The sequence below is a fragment of the Dendronephthya gigantea genome, unplaced genomic scaffold, assembly GCF_004324835.1.
Source record: "Dendronephthya gigantea isolate DGI-Jeju-01 unplaced genomic scaffold, DenGig_1.0 000009F, whole genome shotgun sequence".
Classification (NCBI taxonomy): Eukaryota; Metazoa; Cnidaria; class Anthozoa; order Malacalcyonacea; family Nephtheidae; genus Dendronephthya; species Dendronephthya gigantea.
The window spans coordinates 387,490-408,382 of NW_021163019.1; the positions used below are offsets into that span (position 1 = coordinate 387,490).

Consider the following 20,893-nt stretch of genomic DNA (forward strand, 5'->3'; position numbering starts at 1 on the left):
ATTGTTACTCCACAAATATGCAAACATTCTGCCTGCTAGTTGAAAAACAATAAAAAATCAGCTCTGACAACGTTTCACTTTGGCAAACACAATTTGACAATTCGGGTATAAATATGGCAGCCGACAAGGGTAATCAGAACTCACTTACAAAACAAGGATTTTAATACTGCTTTTAAAAACAGCACGATAATTTAAAATTTAAACCCAAACAAAATTTAAACCCAAACAAAACAAACAACTTACCGTTACCGTAATTATTCGAATAAACGCCGCGGCGTTTATTAAATTTTTAGCAATTAAGATGCGGCGTTTTTTCGAGGGCGGCGTTTATTCAAGGGAGGCGTTTATTGCAAACTCATAACAACTCTGCATTTCAGTGTGTAATTTAAACGCCAATTTAACCAATACAATCAATCCCCAAAAAAACTAAGTATAAAAGTTATGTGTCTTTTCTATTTATATAATTATATAGGAAAATTGAACTGTGGTTATAAATAAATGCTTCGAATAAACGCCGCAATGACGAAAAGGTGGCGGCGTTTATTTGAGGGCGGCGTTTAATGATATTTTTGCTTGTCCCTGCGGCGTTAATTCGAGGGCGGCGTTTATTCGAGGGAGGCGTAATCTCCAAAATTTTAGTCCAAAAATGAAGATAATCCGACCCAGTTAAAAAAAAGTCAATTTTTTATATTTCGAACAGCGTTTTTTCTATACTTTTGTCCTGACTTTTGTATTGAAATTTGGCCGAAAGAGCTTACCAGAAGAGAATCGGGTGGTAGCGTGGCGCGTGGAAATGACGTGCATTTGGCAAAAGGGACACTCAGCGATAAAAATAGACAACTTGCATTATAGGATTCGCGCCGCTAAGCATGATGGTAGGAGGCTGTAAGACTGTAAGTTGCTTTCGATTTTCGAACGAAATGAATGGCCGGCGCTGGAGCGGGCAATTTCATTCGGAGGAATATATGGCAGTTTTTAGACTATTTATTGCTTCAATCGACATTCGTTTTCCTATGGGAAATAACAAGGGTGCTATGCTCTATATTTTGAGAGAATTTGAGGAGTTTTTATCCATTAGCAACCGAGAAAATACTCCGAGAGTGACACGCTTTGAAAACTTACTTTGCAGAATTTACTAGGGGATATTTCGATCTCCGCAACAAAAGCAGGTGAGTTGGCCTTTCATTATGCGATCGGCTGAATTTTATTTCAAAATATGATGCTCGGATAGTGCCTTGCATTCGATCTCACAGTTGTTTTGCATGGTCGCGCATTAAAATGGCATTTTTGACCTCCTGAAATTTACAACCTCTGTCGCATTTGTGTTCGAATTTGCTATTGAACCCATAGAGACTTCACTAAATGTTTTTAGTATAATTTCAGTATTGAAAAATGACCTTTGAGCATTCTGATTGGCTCCCTCGGCAGTAACTATGAGGCAATAGTTACTGCTCAGAGCAGTCTGAGCAGTAACTATTGCTTTTCCCCAAAAAACATGGCTGAAAATACTCAAAATCGTTTTGGAAAAATTTCGGAAGCAGAAATTGAGAACATAAATCAGTTGTATTTATAAATAAAACTTTTTCAATACTGAAATTATACTAAAACCATTAGTCGCCTCAGGCTCGGTGATTGCAAGCCTATATTCACTTCGCCTTCGGCTCAGTGAATATAGGCTTGTAATCACCTCGCCTTCGGCGACTAATTGTTAAATATTTGTTTTGGCGCGAAAATACACTAAATTCATATTCAAGTCGTCTTCTTGTGGCACAAAAATTGAAAGATAGACGTTTTCTGGGTTTTCTGCTGTTATTTATCCTTTAGCTGAAGTGTAACTGTTCTCCTCTCCTCCGGTACTAAATTTTGTATATAAGGCCCGTTTCATACGCCGTACTTTACATGTGCCGAATTAAATTCAGGAATTAGGCACGGCAAAAGTTCGACGTCTGAATCAACCAAATTAATTTAGTGCGGCAAAATAAATAAATTCGACACGTTTAGTCGCATAATGCGACTTTGGTGCGGCAGCTGATTTAGACGGCGTATCTCACATGTGCCGAACTTAAAGCATAAATTATAAATAATTAAAAATAATAATTTTTCCCATAATACACTTGTTTTTGCACTAAACATGGCGAACAAAGCGTGCTCTTCGTGCTCTCTTGATACAAAGTATGCTTGTATCAAGTGTAAAAAGCCAATATGCAACCTTTGTGGAACTCCAGAGATAGACGAAAATACGAATGGTTGGATCATGGGAAAACAAGTGGCTTATTGCTATTCATGCGAACGGAAAACAAACCTTTCAAAACGAAAGTTGATTATTGATGGGGCTGTACCTCGTGATAAAACTGATAATTTGGAAACGCAGACTCTTGTCACAGATAATCGCACCAAAAGTGTGAAAGATTCATTTCTTACCAGGTATAAGATCGGTTCTATCATCTTTTTCAAGGTTTTTTGCCAGGTTTTTATGCACTATAAAATTATATGAGTGTCGATCTTGTCATAAATTTTATAGTATATGACAACACCCAAGTATAGATTAATATTTATGAAATATGTAACAACTAGATGTTAATTATGAACACATTCAGGTCACCTAACCCTTTAGCCCTTGATTTAGTGATCTTAATGATGATCTCGATTCATCAGCAAGTGAAGATGATCCCATCATACCACAGGAGGAGTGCAAAAAGAAGAAAAGAGGTAGAAAGGCTAAATGGAGCCAATCAATACTTGATGATCTGGTAGACATAATCATTTCAAGTGAGCAGTATAAAAAGAAATTGATTTTTACCAATCAAAAAAACCAAAGAAATGGTGATATTTATGAAAAAGTGCTTGCAGAGCTAAAGAAACGTGTTGAATCAAGGGGAGAAGAAGTGCCATTTAATAGTAACCAAGTTCGAACAAAATTCAAAAAATGTGTTTCAGAATGTAAAAGTGTAGCCCTAACAATCAAAACTGCTACTGGAATCGACAGATTTATTGAGCAAAAGGACTATGGAAAATGGTTTAATGACTTGTTTGCAATAGTCAAAACTCGTGATGCTTGTAGGCCAGAACTTGCATTGGAACCGTCTGGTTCAGAAGAAAGCTTAACAATCCTGGAAGAAGATGAACCTTCAACATCAAGTTCATCTGGGAAGAAGGAAAAGTTAGTAATTAATAAACGCAGTAGAAAAAGAAGTAAACAGGACATGGTTAATGAAACTTTGAATCTTATTAAGAGTGCAATTGAAAAAGATCCAACAAAGGAGGTGTTGTCCTTTTTAAAGGAAGAGTCTGAAAAAACTCGAGAATATGAGTTAAAGATGATGCAAATGCTCAATCAAAGCTCAGCTTCAGCTTCTCAACCACCTCAGCAGTACAACATACAATATCCTGATAGAAACTGCTCAGTTTGGCAATACAATGGCCAATCAACACCATCAGCTAATCAAGAAAATGAATGGACACAGGGTTTCTTTCATGCACCACCATTCAGTTGAATGCATATGTGTACAGTTTACTAGTATATGTGCTACAGGTAACTTGTTGTAGTTTGTGTTTGAAGGGTTAAGCATGCAAGTGTACATTTTAAACATGTCACTAGTAGCATGCAATATTGTTTGATATTAACTTTAGAATGAGATCAGTATACATCTAACAATAACATTTATTTGATAGCCAGTAGAGTATCAAAGTATTGTTCTTATAATTTTGGCCTTATAAACAATAAATAGGTAACTTTGTGACAATATATGTTTTGAGATTATTTTACATTATTGTTGTTCTGTTATATAAAACTTGATTGTAAATAAACGAAATGGTCAAGTCAATTCAAACAGTTTCATCAGTTTAAAACTTCTCTCCACAGTTTGTCTGCAAGAGCATTTCTTACTTTATTTGCTTGTGCGTTGGAATTTCTTTGGTTTTTTCTACACTTGCTCATGTGTAATTCATCTCTAATTTTTTCACTTGATTTTCTGGCATTGGTAATTGGGTCAATGGTAAGGTCCAATGCAGAAGAAATTGCATCCCCCCTTGCAATACAAATATTATGCAACACCATGCATGATAGTGTATTTATGGTAACTTCTTCTGGAGTGCTTTCATTCTTTCTCATCAAGATTCTCCACCTTCCTTTAAGTTGTCCAAATGCTCCTTCTGTAACCATTCTAGCCCTGCTTAGTCTATAGTTAAAGTTTTTCATTTTGTCATTTAAAACAGCTTCTGTAAATGGCTTTAATAACCATGGTTGTAAAGGAAATGCTGAATCAGCTACAATTAATGGAGGAATAGTTATATCTGCTTCCTTCTTCCCAATATCTGGAACAGCTCCACGATTCTGAATTTTATCCCACATATCCGTAGCCTGGAAGATAATAGAGTCATGGGAGTTCCCTGGAAAACCACAAACTACCCCATATGAATCTATAATTGAATCAACCATAGCCATAAAACCACAGAATAAAAATTTTTAAAATTGTGGTACTCCTTACACGCCTCGGCTCCACCAGGTGGGCTTTTAATCGGTATGTGACATCCATCCGGCGCAGCCCAGCAGAATGGGAATTGCCACATAGTCCACATACTATCCATCATCTTCTGAAAGTCTGCCTTATCGGTAGGCATCATACTCGATATAAACTCTGTCCACAGGTTTTCCACAATAGATTTACATACTTCTGAAACTATCCCATGAATCGTCGACACACCCAAACCTGCCATCTCTGATATTGTGTAAAAATAATCGCCTCTTGCTAAGCGGTACAAGCAAATTCCAAGACGACATTCTGGGGATATTGGACATTCATTGACAGTATCCCGTTCAAGCTCATTGCGAATACGACTCAATATAAATATAAATGTACCTTTTGATACCCGAAATGTTCGCTTAAATATTTCGTCAGAATTTAAAAATTAAACGAGACTTACCTGAAGTTGAAGTTTAATTTGAATTCTGCAAGTCATCAGCGGGGAGTGGAAGAGTTGCATGAGAGAGCATACGCATGCGCACGATAGCCACATTTCAAAGTCAGCCTGAGTTCATTGTTGGAGTGGAAGAGTTGGGTGGGTATAAATTGTTGTAGGGTTCGGGCATGCAACTCTTCCACTCCCCGCTGATGACTTGCAGAATTCAAATTAAACTTCAACTTCAGGTAAGTCTCGTTTAATTTTTAAATTCTACTACGTCATCAGCTAAGGTCGTGTCAGAGTTGCATGAGATTTCACAGTAAACAATGGAATCAGGCTCCGAGGTTACAAAGTAACCCAGGCAGAAAATTCATTATCAATAGGTACTCATGTGTATATATTTGTATATATAATTTAACAAAACATATCAGCTACTTTCTAGTGTGTTCAATATCGTAGATCCGAGATTAAATGAAGTCTTGATAGGTTTATTGTAAAAAGTTTGGAAAGTCGTTGCATTCGACCAGCCAACCGACTCGATAATCTGAGTGATATCTCCTAGTTGGTTTGCTGCATATGATGTGGAGGCTGCTCGGGTACTGTGAGAACCAAATTCCTTCGTGTTAACACCAGCTAGGGATAGCACTGTCTTGCACCATCGTGATATGGTTTCACGAGAGACCGCTTTATGAGGTTTAGTGTAACTTATCAGAAGTTTTTTACAGTCATAGCTACGTAATTCTGTTGTTCGTGCGATATACTCCTTGAGGTGTTGAATAATACAAAGCGCTGGCTCATGTGGATAAGCATTAAAAGTAATTGGTTGAATATGACGTCCAACCCTGGTTTGTTTAACCTTCTCTTGAACTACAAACACACACTTCTCTGCAGAGAGGTCCATGTTGTCCATATTAAGAAGGTGGATTGTTTGGCCTCTTTCCCCGCTCAGTATTAAGAGGAGGAATGTTAGTTGGCATGTAAGATCTTTTAAGGACAAATCCTGTATCTTCGGTTGTTTCCGCAAATAATTGAATACGATATTAACATCCCAAATAGACTTATATCGTGGAAATTTGGGTCTCAGTTCGAAAATCCCTTTCATGAAACGTTTGACAAGGGGGTGCTGCCCAAAAGGTAGAGTTTGAGCACTGGTCTGGAACAAAGCCGATAAAGCACTGCGCGCTGAGTTAATGGCCGAGTACGATAAACCAGAATGGAAAAGATCGGACAGAAATTCAATAACTTTTGGAATAGGTGGGTTGAAAAATTCGCACCTTGTAGTACTACAAAAATGTCCCCATTTTTTGATATATGTTTGGTATTGGGATTTTGTCCCTGCCCTCCAAGAGGCGATTATTATCGTCGCTGACCTTTCCGACACACCTAACTGAGTGAGTTGTTGCTTGACACAAAACATATTTTCAGTTCCAGCTTCTTTACTAGAGGGTGCAACTCGTCTGGCGCAGCTGGTAGATGTAGGAGTGTTGGGGAAGGATGGCAAATGTAAGGTGGCTGTACTAGCAGTGGTGCAATCAGTGGATACCAAGGCTGTGTCGGCCAATTTGGGATGACCAGAATGCCCGTGGCTCGTTCTTGTGTAATTTTTCGGATTGTCTTTAAAATGCAGCTAAACGGAGGGAAGCAATAAAACTTTAGATTGTTCCATGGGATAGAGAATGCGTCAATGTATGTTGCCTCTGGGTCAGGCTTGTATGAACAGTATTTTGTGAATTGTTTGTTTAGTCGTGAAGCAAACAAGTCAATTTCCGGTTGAAATTTTAGCAGGTTTAATGCTGTTTGGAGATAGGATGGATTTAACATCCATTCACCTTCGCGATATATTTTCCTTGATTCCTTATCAGCGACTACATTGGTAGACCCAGGCAAGTGTGCTGCAGTGATTTCTATTTTGTTAGTCATGCAGAATTCCCAAATTTCCACTGCTATGGTGTTTAGAGTGTCATTATGGCTTGTCCCCATGTTGTTTATCACATAAACAGTTGTACTGTTATCCACCATAATTTTAACATGCTTCCCTGCTAATTTTGAAACAAATGATTTAAGTGCAAATAATGCAGCTTTCATTTCAAGGACGTTTATATGCTGTACGCCCTCCTGTTTGCACCAGTTCCCCCCTGTTGATTGGTCACCTAGAGCTGCCCCCCACCCAGTCAGAGAGGCATCTGAATAAAGGACAATGTCAATTGGGGTTGTGAGGATATTTTTGAATGACCCTTGTAAATTCTTTAGCCACCAATTTAATTCTGTCTTGGCTTTCTTAGATATAGTCATTGGAGCTTCAAAATTTCCTTTGTGTTTAGCTAATGCTACGGTTTTGTCTTTCTCAAGGTTGCGGTAGTAAAGTGGGCCGTATTTGACAGCCGGGAAACTTGATACCATATGACCAATAACTTGGGCAACAGATCTTATTTTAGTTGCTTCTGATGCCAAGATGGTTGTAATGAGACAAATGAGTTTTTCTTTTTTCACATCAGTAAGACGTATTGTCATTGTGCGGGAGTTAATTCGGAACCCAAGAAAAATTATTTCTTGTGTTGGGATAAATACAGACTTGTGTGATGGATAACAAAACCAAGTTTTTCCAATAAGGTCAATGTTGCAATGATAGTATTAATACAACTTTCATATGAATGGCCAATCAAAAGTAAGTCATCTATGTAGACTATAATAATGTGGCCTTTCAGCCTTAATGTGGCCAGGACTGGTTTGAATAATTTGGTAAACTTTCTTGGACAAGAAGAGAGGCCATTGGGGAAAGCTGTAAATTTAAATAATTTTCCCTTATATGAGAATTTTAGGAAGTTTTGGGATGCAGGATGGATTGGAACACTATAGTAAGCATCCTTTAAGTCTAATGATGCCATCCAACATCCCTTTGTTATAAGCGTAAGAGCGGTATGTATATTATCCATTTTAAAATGGTAATTTTCTACAGATTCATTCAATTTTTTAAGATTTAAAATTAATCTAAGGTTGCCATCTTTTTTCGGAGTGGTAAAAATAGGGGAAACAAATTCAACTAAGTCTGCATGACAAGGGATAATCACTTTCTTATTCAATAATTCCTCAATAGCAGCATCTATTTTATTCACCTCTGCATGTGGAAGCATATTTGGAGGGACTGGTGCTGAACAGGGCAAGTGCTATGAAAAGTAAGCTGAGCCCCTGAAACCATTTCTAAAATGTCTGAGTCTGAGGTTAATTTTTCCCATTCGCTAAGGGAATGTGAAATTTGACCCGCGTGAAAGGAGGCAACCTTTTCGGTTAAGTAAGGGATTAATTCCTTTATAACAAAGTCTGGAAAACTATATACCTGTTGTCTTAATTGTTCTAATTTTTTGTTGATGGCTTCCGGGTTTGGTAATTTTGGTTCCTCCTGGGAGGATACTGTGTCCTCCCTCGCTGGGATAAAAAAGGCCTGGTTGCCTGAGATTGTGATGGCCCAGATGAAAAACGTTTGGTAAAGTTGTTTTGCCCTGAATGGAAGGTTAAGCTAGATACAGTTTTGCTTGATTTTAATATCCTGAGCTTTCTTAGCTAGATCTTCCCCAAAGAGTAGAGGCCCAACTTTGTGGGTCCTTGAACAAAGTGGTTTGTAATCTGGGTGAAGAAGAGGTCGAATGGCATCTTTACGTTTATATGAAATCTCTTTGCATACATGTCCAATTAGGGCAGTAGTATCAAGCAATTGCGGGATGATAGTTTTGTAATTTGGAATGGTTTTACTTTCCCTACACTCTAACAATGTATTAATACCCTTCGCTAGACCTGAGAGCCCTTTTATCAAGGTGTCTTGTAAATTGGCCATTTTAATGTCAGCCTTTTTGGCAAATGGCTTCATTTTTTGCCATATCTCTTGGTTTACTTTGGGCACATACATCTGGTCACAGTTTTCAGGTCGTTTATATTGTTTAGGATTTCTTTCAATTTTGAAATATCGAAATCATCCGCAAGTTTTGAATTAATAATTTTGGCCAAAGGTTCAGTAATAGGAGGCCCAGTTTGTTCCTTAGCAGACAAATTTTGAGCTATATCTTCAAGGAGATTATCGTTGTTAACCTCGTCGTCATCCTCTCGAAAGTCTGGTCCTCCATACAAACTCAACGTGTCATCGCCCTCATTAGGTTGTTCGGCAGATTGTTCGTTCTCGTGACAATCTTCTACAGTACTTTGCTGGCTTGTTGTTAACGGGTCATTACCCTCGGACGTGTGCCCAGACTTTGGGGCAGATTTTGCTCTCTTTGGAGCTGGTTCTGTGCCGTTTTCGGGCTCATCTACGACTATGTATTCGGCTTCGGCGTCGCTAGCACGAGGCCGTTTCTCGACGGTCCTGTGTCCTTCGAATATACCTTTCAAATAGTCATTTGTTTGTGACATGCTAGCCTGCATAGCCGTGAGCACAGAAAGAAAGTTTTCCTCATTTCTTGAATGAGTGTTATAATCATTATTATCGGAGGCAGCGTGCTCAGAAGGTGCTGACTCTGGTTTATCTTGAGACATAATTTACATAACAAATAAACGCAAAGTTATACAAACAATTAGCTAATTTTGTATCAACTTATCTGTAAGAGTTGGATTTTGTTCTTTGGAAGTTTTGAATCAGCAATTTTCGTCTTGATGGATAGGATTGAAGTAGAAACTTTTTGAGATTCGAAAAAATTGTGGCTTCTCCGTGACAAAGGCGTATACAAGTGGCTATCGTGCGCATGCGTATGCTCTCTCATGCAACTCTGACACGACCTTAGCTGATGACGTAGTAGAATAAGCATTCCATACCAATTGCCACCATCCGGTGTTTCTTCTCAGCCGTCGACAGGAACGCTGTATTTCTTTTTGTTGCAGAAAATTCTGCATCAAAGCTAAAAGACTTAGTAAAACTTGCAGACGCCTTTTTTTCATTGCCATAAAGAGCAAAGACATGTTTTTCAGCTTTTGCCTTCGCCGTCTGGCATTCAGTATCAAAATTTTCATTAGATATCCAGATTTTCCAGGACGCGCCATAGTGAAATTGAATTTCGCGTCTTCGCGGGCAAATCGCTTATATCCAGACCCCTTTCCCCGCAAACATTTCAAATAAATTAAGTTCGACCGTGCCCAATTCACATTGAGCCGCACTCAATTCAATTTAATTCAGTCGGTACATGTAAAGTACGGCGTATGAAACGGGCCTAATACGTGAGTTCTATCGTAATTTTAGGCAAGATATAGTTCAATATAAATTTTTAAAGTCGCTTTAGATTTGTATATAAATTTTTTAATAAAATATTTAGTTAAATTATAAGTAGCTAGAAACAATTTAGGGTATCTATTAAATTTGTTCATATTTTAAATTAGTGTAGAATTGAATTAAATTTTAAATTTTTAGTCTAGGGCAGCTCAGTATTTAAATTTAAATTTCATATATAATATTATAATGGAGGTTGAACCACACACTTCACTTGAGGTAAATAACACTGAAATACCAACAATAAAAAGGTGGACAAGGGATTTAAATGGCCTTCCAGCCTTTAATTATGAGCTATTAACAAAACATTTGGAAACTGAACAATCTGGTGGTGCTCACAAACATAAAAAGTTGGGATATCAAATGTTCAAGGATAAATATGTTGGTCAAGTTGAAGTTAAAGGGAATGTAATCAAAGCTAGCTAACATGTCATGTTTTTTGGTTAAAGCTATTGTAAATGCTGCAATGAAAAACACAACATACACTGTATATGTTCATTTAAATGAAGCTAATGGGGAGGTTGTTTATAGCAACTGCACATGTAAAGCTGGCAAAGGTGGAAAATGCAAACACATTGTTGCATTGCTGTTTCAAATAATTGAATATAAACAATTAGACCTGACCGAAGTCCCGGATCACCTTACTTGCACACAATTATTACAGCAATGGCATGTACCAAAAAGAATGAGTCTGATGAGGCAGTCCTGTATGAAAGCATTATTTTTAAAAAGGCTGTCTATGAGAAGGATATTGAAAACAATAATAAGCGTAAAAGATCACAACTGCCCAATGAAGTGTACAATACCACCCCAGATTTTGCTAAGGTAATCCAACAAACTGAAATCAAGAAATTAGCATGCAGTTTGAATTCTCATCAGGAGGAAAGCTATCTAGGACAGTTGCTAGAGTCAAATGATTGTAAGCCATATGCATTTGAGGCTGCCCACCAGAATCTTCCATAAAAAAAGAGGCACACTGAATCCCTCACCATGAATCTTAATGACACTGCTATCCGTGATGAAGTTTTAGATAATTTACAGTCCATTTCAGTTGAAAAATCAAATAGCTACAGCGATACAGTAAAGGAATTAAAGCATGCTGCAAAAATTACACACTCAGAAGTACTCCAAATTGAAAGAAATACCAGGGATCAATCTTCCAGTGAGAAGTGGTTTGAGGAGCGCAGTAAGAGGCTCACATCATCAAATTTCGGTGCAGTAGTTAAGAGAAGAAAAACAATTTTCCCAACCTCGTTGCTTAACAAAATGAAAAACCAGTCCAAACAGGCTAAAAGTCCTGAACCCTGTCAATGGGGAAAAGATAAGGAAGAAAAGGCGATTACAGAATACTGTAAATTAAAAAAGAATGAAGGACTGGGTGTTAATGTGTGTTTAAGATGTGGTTTCGTTGTTAACATAGAATTTCCTTGGTTAGGAGCCAGTCCAGATTTCTTAGCTTTCGATCATTCTGAAGAAAAATCCTTCGGCATTGGTGAAGTTAAGTGCCCTTTCTCAAAAAAGGATGTTTGCATAGAGGAGGCATGCAAAGACAAACTTTTTCTTAGGCATAAATAATGGAAAAGTCCAACTGAAAAAGACACATAACTATTACTATCAAATCCAAGGCTGCATGGCAACGCTGAATGTGAGCTGGTGTTACTTTGTCGTTTTTACCAATGTTGATTTACATGTTGAGAGAATTCGTTTTGACAACGATTTCTGGCAGAGAATTGTGCCAGAGTTAAGCTGTTTTTATTCTCAATATTTGTTATAAGAATTTTGATTGATAAATCCTGAGCAGTTGATATATATAACATTGTACAAACGCTGTTTTTAGGATAACTTATGTGAGCACAAAGCAGAAAGTAAATTACTTGGACTTGCAATATTAGAAGTCAAGACTCAACTTTAAGATTGTTTTTCTTTAATAATCGGGGGCAAAAACAATGTTAAATAGGAGCAAACACCCCAGATTTGGTCAAGGCTATCAGCCAGTGTCAATGGTATTACTTGGTGTAATATTCTATAGTTTTTTATCCGTGCAATTGCACGCTCAACATGCACCCTAACTGATGCAATTTTTCTAGTTGTGGCTTCATCTTCCGCTGAAAGTTGAGGTTGTCCGTCAAGAAATGGTGGGATATTTAGGAGTACCCCATTTGGCATGTCAGAATCAATATCAAAACCCCTGTCTGCCATAAGTTCATCTCCTGGCTCTAGCAAATTTAGAATCCCACAGTCCCGAGTGATTTTTTTGTTGCTAGTTTTACCTGTGTATAAACTGGAAACAAAACTTGGATACCCATTTGGTGAAATTCCAATCAAACCCTTGGCAGTGTTGTGATTCTTATAGCTGGAAAATGTGATTGACTGGCTTCTGCATGATGATGGTGTTTCAATGAAAAACTCAGTACAATCAATAATAACTCTTGTGTTAGGATAGACGTGCTTAAAGCAGGAAGGCATGTTATCTTGAATAAATTTACGGCTGGGCCAAATTGGGAGGGTGCGAAGGCGTTGATGCATAAAGGGAATCCAGGTTTTAAAAATACGAGAAACACTGCTTGTCGAGATATTAAATCTGTGAGCAATATCTTGTAAAAGTAAGCCCAAACGTAATCTTGTGAGCACAAGGAATAATTCTCCTGTTCTGGAGACATTGATCTTTGTTTACCGCATTTTGTTTGTGATGCCGAAGTTATAGGAGCAGTGTTGGAACCATGATACACCAGGTGTTCACAGGCCGGAGAAAGGTATCCGTAAAAAGCTTTAAAACTTGAATAGTTGGGAAATCCAGTATAAAATCTAAAATCATTGTCACTGCCTATGAATCTTTCTAATCGGAAGGCACTTAATTGTACTTTTTTGATATCTTCTTCATGCTGTTTTTGTAGCTGCTGTTTCTCATCCTCAAGTATAGCCATTTCCTTCTTAATTTTATTTATTGGATCCTCAATCTCAACAACTGTAGAATTAATCTCACTAGTGACTGCATCATCTCTTATTTCTTTACTTGTTCCACTTGATGAACATTGTGAATAATTATTATTGTCAACTGTTACTCTTACAGTGGGTCTTTTTCTTGGTTTACTAACTTTACTTGTTGATGCAAAAATTGTTGGAATGTTGTTGGTATATGTCTTCTTCCCTCCCACAAAATGCATTGAACACACCCTATGGGTGGAACTAGGATCTCTTACACCTTTTCTTTTCAAAAGTCTTACCCACTTTTTCTTTAAATCAGGATTTTTTGGAATCTTATGATAAGACAGTTCAGGCTTTTTCCGATTGTTGCTTTCGCATTGTGGGATACAACAATATCTTTTCCATAACCTTGCAGTGACTTCACTTTTTTCAGTGTTATTTACCTCAAGTGAAGTGTGTGGTTCATCAACCTCCATTATAATTATATTATATATGAAATTTAAATTTAAATACTGAGCTGCCCTAGACTAAAAATTTAAAATTTAATTCAATTCTACACTAATTTAAAATATGAACAAATTTAATAGATACCCTAAATTGTTTCTAGCTACTTATAATTTAACTAAATATTTTATTAAAAAATTTATATACAAATCTAAAGCGACTTTAAAAATTTATATTGAACTATATCTTGCCTAAAATCAGTGGCGTAACGGACGTAAGGTAGGGTTAGGACAAGAACTAAGGGCCCCCGACCGTTGGGAGCCCCAGAGGGCCCCCATTGATTGCCGTTTATCGCCACGATTCTTAAAGAAAAACGGCGTGTCAGTGTATCGCATAAAAAAGTCAGGTTAAAAACAAATTGTTATGCCAAAGATAGGCCTAGGGTATGAGGTATATTGCAAAGGAAAATGCAGCATTAATGATGGTAGATTAAATAATAGAGCATATCCATCGACCATGACTGAATTTTCTATTCTACTATCCATGTTCTATTACTTCTATAACTAATGAAGTAATACACTAATGTAAATTTACAAGCTTCAGCTCTCAAATTATTTTTCAAGTGAAAACATGACAAACAGCTAGGGCCCCCACACCAAATATACCTAAGGGCCCCATCTTCGTCCGTTACGCCACTGCCTAAAATTACGATAGAACTCACGTATTATATACAAAATTTAGTACCGGAGGAGAGGAGAACAGTTACACTTCAGCTAAAGGATAAATAACAGCAGAAAACCCAGAAAACGTCTATCTTTCAATTTTTGTGCCACAAGAAGACGACTTGAATTTGAATTTAGTGTATTTTCGCGCCAAAACAAATATAAACATTTAGTGAAGTCTCTATGGGTTCAATAGCAAATTCGAACACAAATGCGACAGAGGTTGTAAATTTCAGGAGGTCAAAAATGCCATTTTAATGCGCGAACATGCAAAAAAACTGTGAGATCGAATGCAAGGCACTATCCGAGCATCATATCTTGAAATAAAATTCAGCCGATCGCATAATGAAAGGCCAACTCACCTGCTTTTGTTGCGGAGATCGAAATATCCCCTAGTAAATTCTGCAAAGTAAGTTTTCAAAGCGTGTCACTCTCGGAGTATTTTCTCGGTTGCTAATGGATAAAAACTCCTCAAAACGAATGTCGATTGAAGCAATAAATAGTCTAAAAACTGCCATATATTCCTCCGAATGAAATTGCCCGCTCCAGCGCCGGCCATTTCGTTCGAAAATCGAAAGCAACTTACAGTCTTAGTGTCTTACAGCCTCCTACTATCATGCTTAGCGGCGCGAATCCTATAATGCAAGTTGTCTATTGATTACGCAAAGGATCATGGGAATGCCCCGAGGCTATTTGTTAGGGACTGTGAAATATTGTGTCTGTTTCTTGGCAAATCGGTCAATTTCTCGGCAAATATATTAATTTTAAAAATATCTCCTCTGTGCTTTAGCGTCAAAATTAAAGATGTTTTTGGCTTTATATGTCGTGCATTTTCACTAATTACGTCTTTTCCGCTCTTCAGCATACGAATGGCAACAAACGGTCATTCAGGCTACCCACTGAAGTGGTTTAAAGAGCAGAATGCAGCGAGGAGTTCCTTCGAATGTGTCATATGTCTGGAGGTTTTGAAAGATGCCGTGCAAGTTGAGGATTGTGGACACCAATTTTGCGCACAATGTATTGAGGATATTTTAAAGTAAGGAGTATAGCAGGGAATATAGCAGGGAGTCAAAATTAGTTTGTGTGTGCGGCGTACACAGCTAAAATGTAACCTACATGAAAAGTGCAATTTTTAATTGACCAAGGTTTTACATGTTAACACATATGACATATTATTATCTCAACAGAAGTGATCCTCGTTGTCCATCGTGCAGAATTAGAATATCGAAAGAAAATGTAAGCGGCGCCTGTTAACCTTAATATTGTTAGCATTGACAATTTTTAGCTTTGATGCCTTCTGATATGTTATTCATTTTCAAGGTGTTTAAAGATCATGCAGCAAGAAGATTGATCAAAAAGTTGGATGTACACTGCTGTAATGATGGGTGTAGTTGGATTGGAAGTTTAGGTTCCCTTCTTGAGGTACATTTTACTTATTCATTATTATTTAGGCAAGGTACAGTTGTATCCTCCAAATTTATGGTCACATAACAATATATCACAGATGAATATAATTAGTTTCAAGCAACTCATTGCACTGCTTGCTAAAACATTATTTCAGTGTTAAGTGTCAGAGTCGACCTTGACTGAACACCCCTTGTTCGAAACATCATTTGCTAAGCCTAAATTATCGGAACAGTAAACCTATTCAATATAGTCCCAAGTAACAGTGCACAAGACACTATAGTTTTTACTATCCAACCAAATCCAGTACTTCCAGAATATTCAGGAAAAGTCCTGGGGCCGGTTGTATCAAGCCCATTTAGTTTAAACGGTGGATAAGTGAAAACTAAATAACACTCTTCAACTCTCTTGAATGAGTCAACTTGAATAATATGCACTGAATATGTAGTTGTGAACAGTACCTTGTATGAAGGTCAAAAACATTTTGTTTGCTTGTTGAATAAAACGGCAGGCCTGCTTTCTATTTTGAACTTATCCACCGTTTAAGCTAAACAGGCTTGATACAACCGGCCCCAGCTGGATTATCAGACCAAATACCAGATATTTCATTTAATTTTAATTTATATAAAATGTTCTAAGCAAGTGTAAAAATGTATTTATTTTGTTGAGTCATAACAGCAAATATACATATTTTATATTGGCTTCATAATATTATGTGAAACAATATTGTTAGTAGTTCTAACATAATTCAGGAATGAATAAAAGTATACAATTGTAAAATGTAAAATAATATATCTATTGCTCTTCTAGTTTTGAAGTTCTACTAATATCACATATGATGATAAATCAATAAATTACCCAATCTAGGCTCACATGAATAGCTGCAAGTTTCTAGTTGGCAACAAAAATAATGCCAATCAATCAGATGCTATAGCTGAGCTTCAAGCAAGATTTGAAAGTCTTGTGTTGAAAGTTTCATCATTAGAAAAAGTGGTAAGTATATTAATTATGCATATGCATGCAGGGCGTAGCTAGAAGCTTAATTGTTTATATGTTTGTCTTTTGGGCGACTGATTTCTTTTGTTACTCTATTGTTCCTACGCCCCCCCCCCAATTAAGTGGTCTAACTAAGGCCTGTACAATTCACAGAATTGTTTTGTTTATAAATACAGTAAAATATTCTGCTCTAAAGCATATGTTGCAACTAGGACTCAAACTCCTAGGTGTGTCAGAGCTGTGCACGTGTATTTAATGGAACTTAAAACTTGTGTTTGATGTAAATCTAGTATTCAATACATTCAGGGCACATTTTAGAGCTTGCATATTTTACACATGTACATGTATAGGAGGGAACTGTAGACACATTTTGAGATTCGAATCCTCTTTTAATACCACCAAAGTTAATCCATCTTGGGTTAGGCAGAAAAATAAGACATTTATCATTTTTCCAGGTTACCCTGTTCATATTATCAAAATGTAACCTTATTTTTCCTCTCAGCACAAAAATGACATGGGAGAAGTTAACTTCAATGAACTCAAACAGCTTAAACTTAAGGTTTATAAAAAGAACAGAGTACAAAAAAAAATCATTGGCATTGCCCATTGGCAATGGCGAATTGGTTTATTCAAAATAAATGCCATCGTTACTCGGATGAAATTGACAAAAATGTCATTTACTTGGCAATATATTAAATCTTGTTTCCTACAGATTATTAAATAGAAACATTTTCCGTGTTTCTATACAGTTTCTATAGAAACACGCGTGGAAATAAATGTAATATTATAGTAGGCAACTTCAACGCGTACACAAACAAACTATTCGAAAATACGTAAAATATCCCTACAACTCCATGAGCTAAAATAACAAAAGAAATAAAATGTAGGATAGCTTTAATACATACTTATACTTAATACATTTAAACTTTCAAAACTATAGTCAAGGAAGCGAGGAAATGCGAGTATTTTTTTGTGTAGTATGACGATGAAATCAGCGCGATGAAAGCAAAGGTTAGTTATAATGCCATGGTGGAAAAGGTTTAAAACAGTAAACTTCTAACTAAAGTAATAACCGAAGATAAGACAATAGATAAGTAACTGTAAAGTAAGAAACATTATTTTTCTACAGTTTTAGAAACACGCGTGGGAGTTTGGGAGAACGAAAAATAATTAGTGGGAAAACGAGCCCGTAGGGCGATTCAATTACAAATTCTCATGCTTGTGAAGTTCGGCGGGAAATTCCCGTGTTTCTATACATTTTTAGTATACACCCGACTATTGTCTATTACAAATCCTATATTCTAATTGGCTACTCAACCATTGTCTATTCGTGATGGTGAACGTTTGGGAAAAATTCGCTCACGCGACCGTATAAAATTTAATTAATTAAATTATTTTTCGGTGTAATTGCGGTGTATCGATTATTTTCTCGAGATTAATATATCTAGGTACAGGGTGTATACTAAAACAATTAGACAACCCGCCTTCGTTGACTATATTCGCTTATAGACAACTTGGACTCGTTGTCTAATTGTTAAATAGAAACACGCTTCTTGACCAATCAGCACGCGCGTACTATAAATGTTATATTATAATTATTTTTACTAAACACTTGCCAAGTACGTGCACACTTCACTGTGGGCCACATCCTCCAGGAAAATTGTGAGAGTGAGATCTAAGTGCCCGTCATTGGGCGTCGAACTTTTCGTGCGCCGAACATTATTTCAACAAGCTAACGTTTTTGTTTAAAGTGGAAGTCAAGAAGTCCGCATGTAAACAAACGGTTTATTTACATTTTGAACTTCACTATTTTTTTAAAATACGATGTGCTGTCTGAATTTCTAACACTATTTAGGTTCGTTACGCTTCTAAATTAATATGAACTAGAGTTTATGTTTAGAATAAATAAGAAACATGCGAAATTTAGGCAATTTTTACATCAGAGGGCCCTCACTTGTTATGAGCAGAACCTATGCGCAGAACGGACTTGACTTCCACTTTAAGTTTATTTGTATATTTACACGTAAAAAGTTAAAGCTAAAACGGGCCTAAGTAACTTTGTGGCTTTTTGGTCACGAGTGCCCAATTACGCTTGGCCGAGTAAATTACGAGCTTATATGCTAGGCACGTGAAGGACACCGATGTAACTAATGCGATTTTCAGCGTTTTAGTGGTTTTTCGCAACTTCTTTGCTTACCTTTAGCTCTGTTGTAAAAGTCGTTTGCAAAAGATATCCTGGTTTGGGTGTGTTTTAGAATTTTCTTATTTTCCTTACAGCACGAAACTGACTTGAACAAACTCAAGAGTGAAGTAAGTGAATTTTACTTTAAATGAGCATATTTTTCCAGCTTGCGGCTAGCGGCTTGGTTTCCTTGCGGACGCTGTTTTATTACGATTTAGAAGGTTTTAATGATTATAAAGTTTCTAAATCGGATTCAAGATGGCAATTTTATTTTGCAACAGAATTGCAGCATTTTTTGTACGAAAAATCTTCATAAAGAGTGCTTTAAAATAACACTTACCATGGCGGGTGCACGTAAAAACGCAATATTCAGTAAGTCAGCAAAAAAACCTAATCCTTGATACAAAGATCTAAAGCGCTATATTAGTATTGCGTTATGTCGACAATTTTATGAAAAGTTCACGTAGTGACCGGAAATTTTTTATTGCATGTGTCTCATTATTTTAGCACGATGAAGAAGTTAAGGAACTTAAGGATCAAATCTTATTTTTCGGGAGATACACTTCGCTACCAGCGACCTCAGGGCAGTCACTAGAACAGCTCAGGCAAAACCTAACGGTATCGATAGCTTTAACGATACCGAATTTTACACACAAGTTAAATCAAGCTCGATCGAGTAACCAGTACGGTGAAATTCATGGTGATCCATTTAACAATTATCATGGATACAGAATGAAGATTGCAGTTCACCTCAATGAAGCCCCCTGTGGCAGCACGGGATATATGGGGGTATACTTGCACTTATTGCAAGGGGATAATGACGACAAGTTAGAATGGCCATTTAACAAAAGAGTTACATTTATTGTTGTTGATCAGCAAAATAATGAAGCTCCCGTTCACAATCACGAGAAGGATCTACATCCAGAGGGAGAAGAAGAATTTGAAAAACCGATGTTTGGAAGGAGTAATCAGGGTCTTGGTTTTCCACAGTTCGTGTTACACTCCACTCTGCGCAAACGACAGTATGTAAGGAACCATACCCTATACATCGCAGTGTCAATACAGCCTTGATGCTTTCGAAGTGAATGTACCGTATGTTTTGGATATATTGAGACTTCATAAACGTTCTGTCACTAAACATTTGGTGGCGGTAGAGACGTGCATAGTTTATAAATATTCGCGCTAAGGGCTTTGATACACACACGGAAATGTTGGAAAAAGGGAAACACTCGTTATGTTTCATGCCGAATGTAGCAATTTATATACAAACTCGTTGTTCACTTTCAGATAGATGAAAGCTCGTTGTTGTTAGACTTTCACAACACACTTAGTTTATGTATACTTATGCAATGAGTGCACTGTCCTGTATGTTCTTCATGGCAAATATAGTCAACTTTCAGTTGAGATAAAATTTCAAGTTGTAGTTGCAAAAGCAAGTCGATCAAAGCCTTGTTAGATTTCAAAACGAAGATCAAAGATTTGTTATAGATTTTAAAAAGTGTGACTTCAAAGCTAGATCTCAAAAGCTAGATCAAAGCTTAGTTATATAGATATAAAAAACATCGTCTGATAATCATATAATGATAATGTCCTTGTAATTTTTCATGGTGAATTTATAACCTAAATCATAAGTTTGTTGGAACACTACCTGTGTTTATTATACCTATATATTTATGGGAGCTTTCGCTCTGTTAACCTTGGCCGTCATCAAATTTTCATCGCGTTTTCGATTTAACTTAATTTATATTGGCCTTTATTTATATTGGAATTTGCCCGGGTTAACCAAAAGCTCTTTGAAATTCCCCCTCCCCAAGAAAAACACTGCGAACGTGTGTTATACGCGTCCAATAAATTATGAATGTTTATTGAATCGCTAACGTCATCGACCAGCATCGCATATTCGAACGCTTTCAAAACCATGTTTAAGACCACTAATAATGCTTATATAACAGTAATAAGAATCCGGAGATTTTTTATTGAATTAAGGAGCCGATTACATGAGGCGAGTTGCCCCGCCTAGCCGAGGTGGGACATTTTTGCCGATACTGCGGCCTCTAACATTTCTTAGTAAAA

At 36.9% G+C, this 20,893-nt stretch overlaps 4 protein-coding genes across 6 annotated transcripts; 2 read left to right on the forward strand and 2 right to left on the reverse strand.

The window, feature by feature from the left end:
- The first annotated feature begins 2,199 nt into the window (after positions 1–2,199).
- LOC114517677 lies at positions 2,200–3,720 on the forward strand. 2 transcript variants are annotated; one of them, XM_028537467.1, is made up of 3 exons: positions 2,200–2,424; positions 2,627–3,160; positions 3,234–3,720. In XM_028537467.1, the coding sequence occupies exons 1-3, from the start codon at positions 2,255–2,257 to the stop codon at positions 3,277–3,279; spliced, it is 750 nt and encodes a 249-aa protein (XP_028393268.1). In that variant the 5' UTR covers positions 2,200–2,254; the 3' UTR covers positions 3,280–3,720. The 2 variants fall into 2 exon arrangements, with proteins under 2 accessions (XP_028393268.1, XP_028393267.1); XM_028537466.1 differs by having other exon boundaries at positions 2,627–3,720.
- A 118-nt stretch (positions 3,721–3,838) lies between these two features.
- Positions 3,839–4,578, reverse strand: LOC114517606 (protein ALP1-like). Its single transcript, XM_028537394.1, is given in 3 exon segments — positions 3,839–4,402; positions 4,404–4,431; positions 4,433–4,578. Coding segments are annotated over 3 exon segments (738 nt in total).
- Positions 4,579–6,285: 1,707 nt separating this feature from the next.
- On the reverse strand, positions 6,286–7,413 carry LOC114517607. The gene has a single exon (XM_028537395.1). It carries the CDS (start codon positions 7,411–7,413, stop codon positions 6,286–6,288), a length of 1,128 nt encoding a protein of 375 aa, XP_028393196.1.
- Positions 7,414–14,939: 7,526 nt separating this feature from the next.
- On the forward strand, positions 14,940–20,407 carry LOC114517676 (TNF receptor-associated factor 3-like). 2 transcript variants are annotated; one of them, XM_028537463.1, is made up of 7 exons: positions 14,940–15,274; positions 15,426–15,474; positions 15,559–15,660; positions 16,510–16,635; positions 17,617–17,649; positions 18,916–18,948; positions 19,328–20,407. In XM_028537463.1, the coding sequence occupies exons 1-7, from the start codon at positions 15,108–15,110 to the stop codon at positions 19,889–19,891; spliced, it is 1,074 nt and encodes a 357-aa protein (XP_028393264.1). In that variant the 5' UTR covers positions 14,940–15,107; the 3' UTR covers positions 19,892–20,407. The 2 variants fall into 2 exon arrangements, with proteins under 2 accessions (XP_028393264.1, XP_028393265.1); XM_028537464.1 differs by lacking the exon at positions 17,617–17,649.
- The last annotated feature ends 486 nt before the right edge of the window (positions 20,408–20,893 follow it).

Bases quoted from the DNA above. Each gene is read 5' to 3' on its own strand.
- LOC114517677 (XM_028537466.1), top strand. From the start codon at position 2,255: ATGGGAAAACAAGTGGCTTATTGCTATTCATGCGAACGGAAAACAAAC. The intron at 2,425-2,626 runs GTATAAGATCGG...CCCTTGATTTAG, and splicing joins AAAGATTCATTTCTTACCAG to TGATCTTAATGATGATCTCG.
- LOC114517607 (XM_028537395.1), bottom strand. From the start codon at position 7,413: ATGACAATACGTCTTACTGATGTGAAAAAAGAAAAACTCATTTGTCTC.
- LOC114517676 (XM_028537463.1), top strand. From the start codon at position 15,108: ATGGCAACAAACGGTCATTCAGGCTACCCACTGAAGTGGTTTAAAGAG. The intron at 16,636-17,616 runs GTAAGTATATTA...TTTTTTGTGTAG, and splicing joins TTTCATCATTAGAAAAAGTG to TATGACGATGAAATCAGCGC. The intron at 18,949-19,327 runs GTAAGTGAATTT...TCATTATTTTAG, and splicing joins TGAACAAACTCAAGAGTGAA to CACGATGAAGAAGTTAAGGA.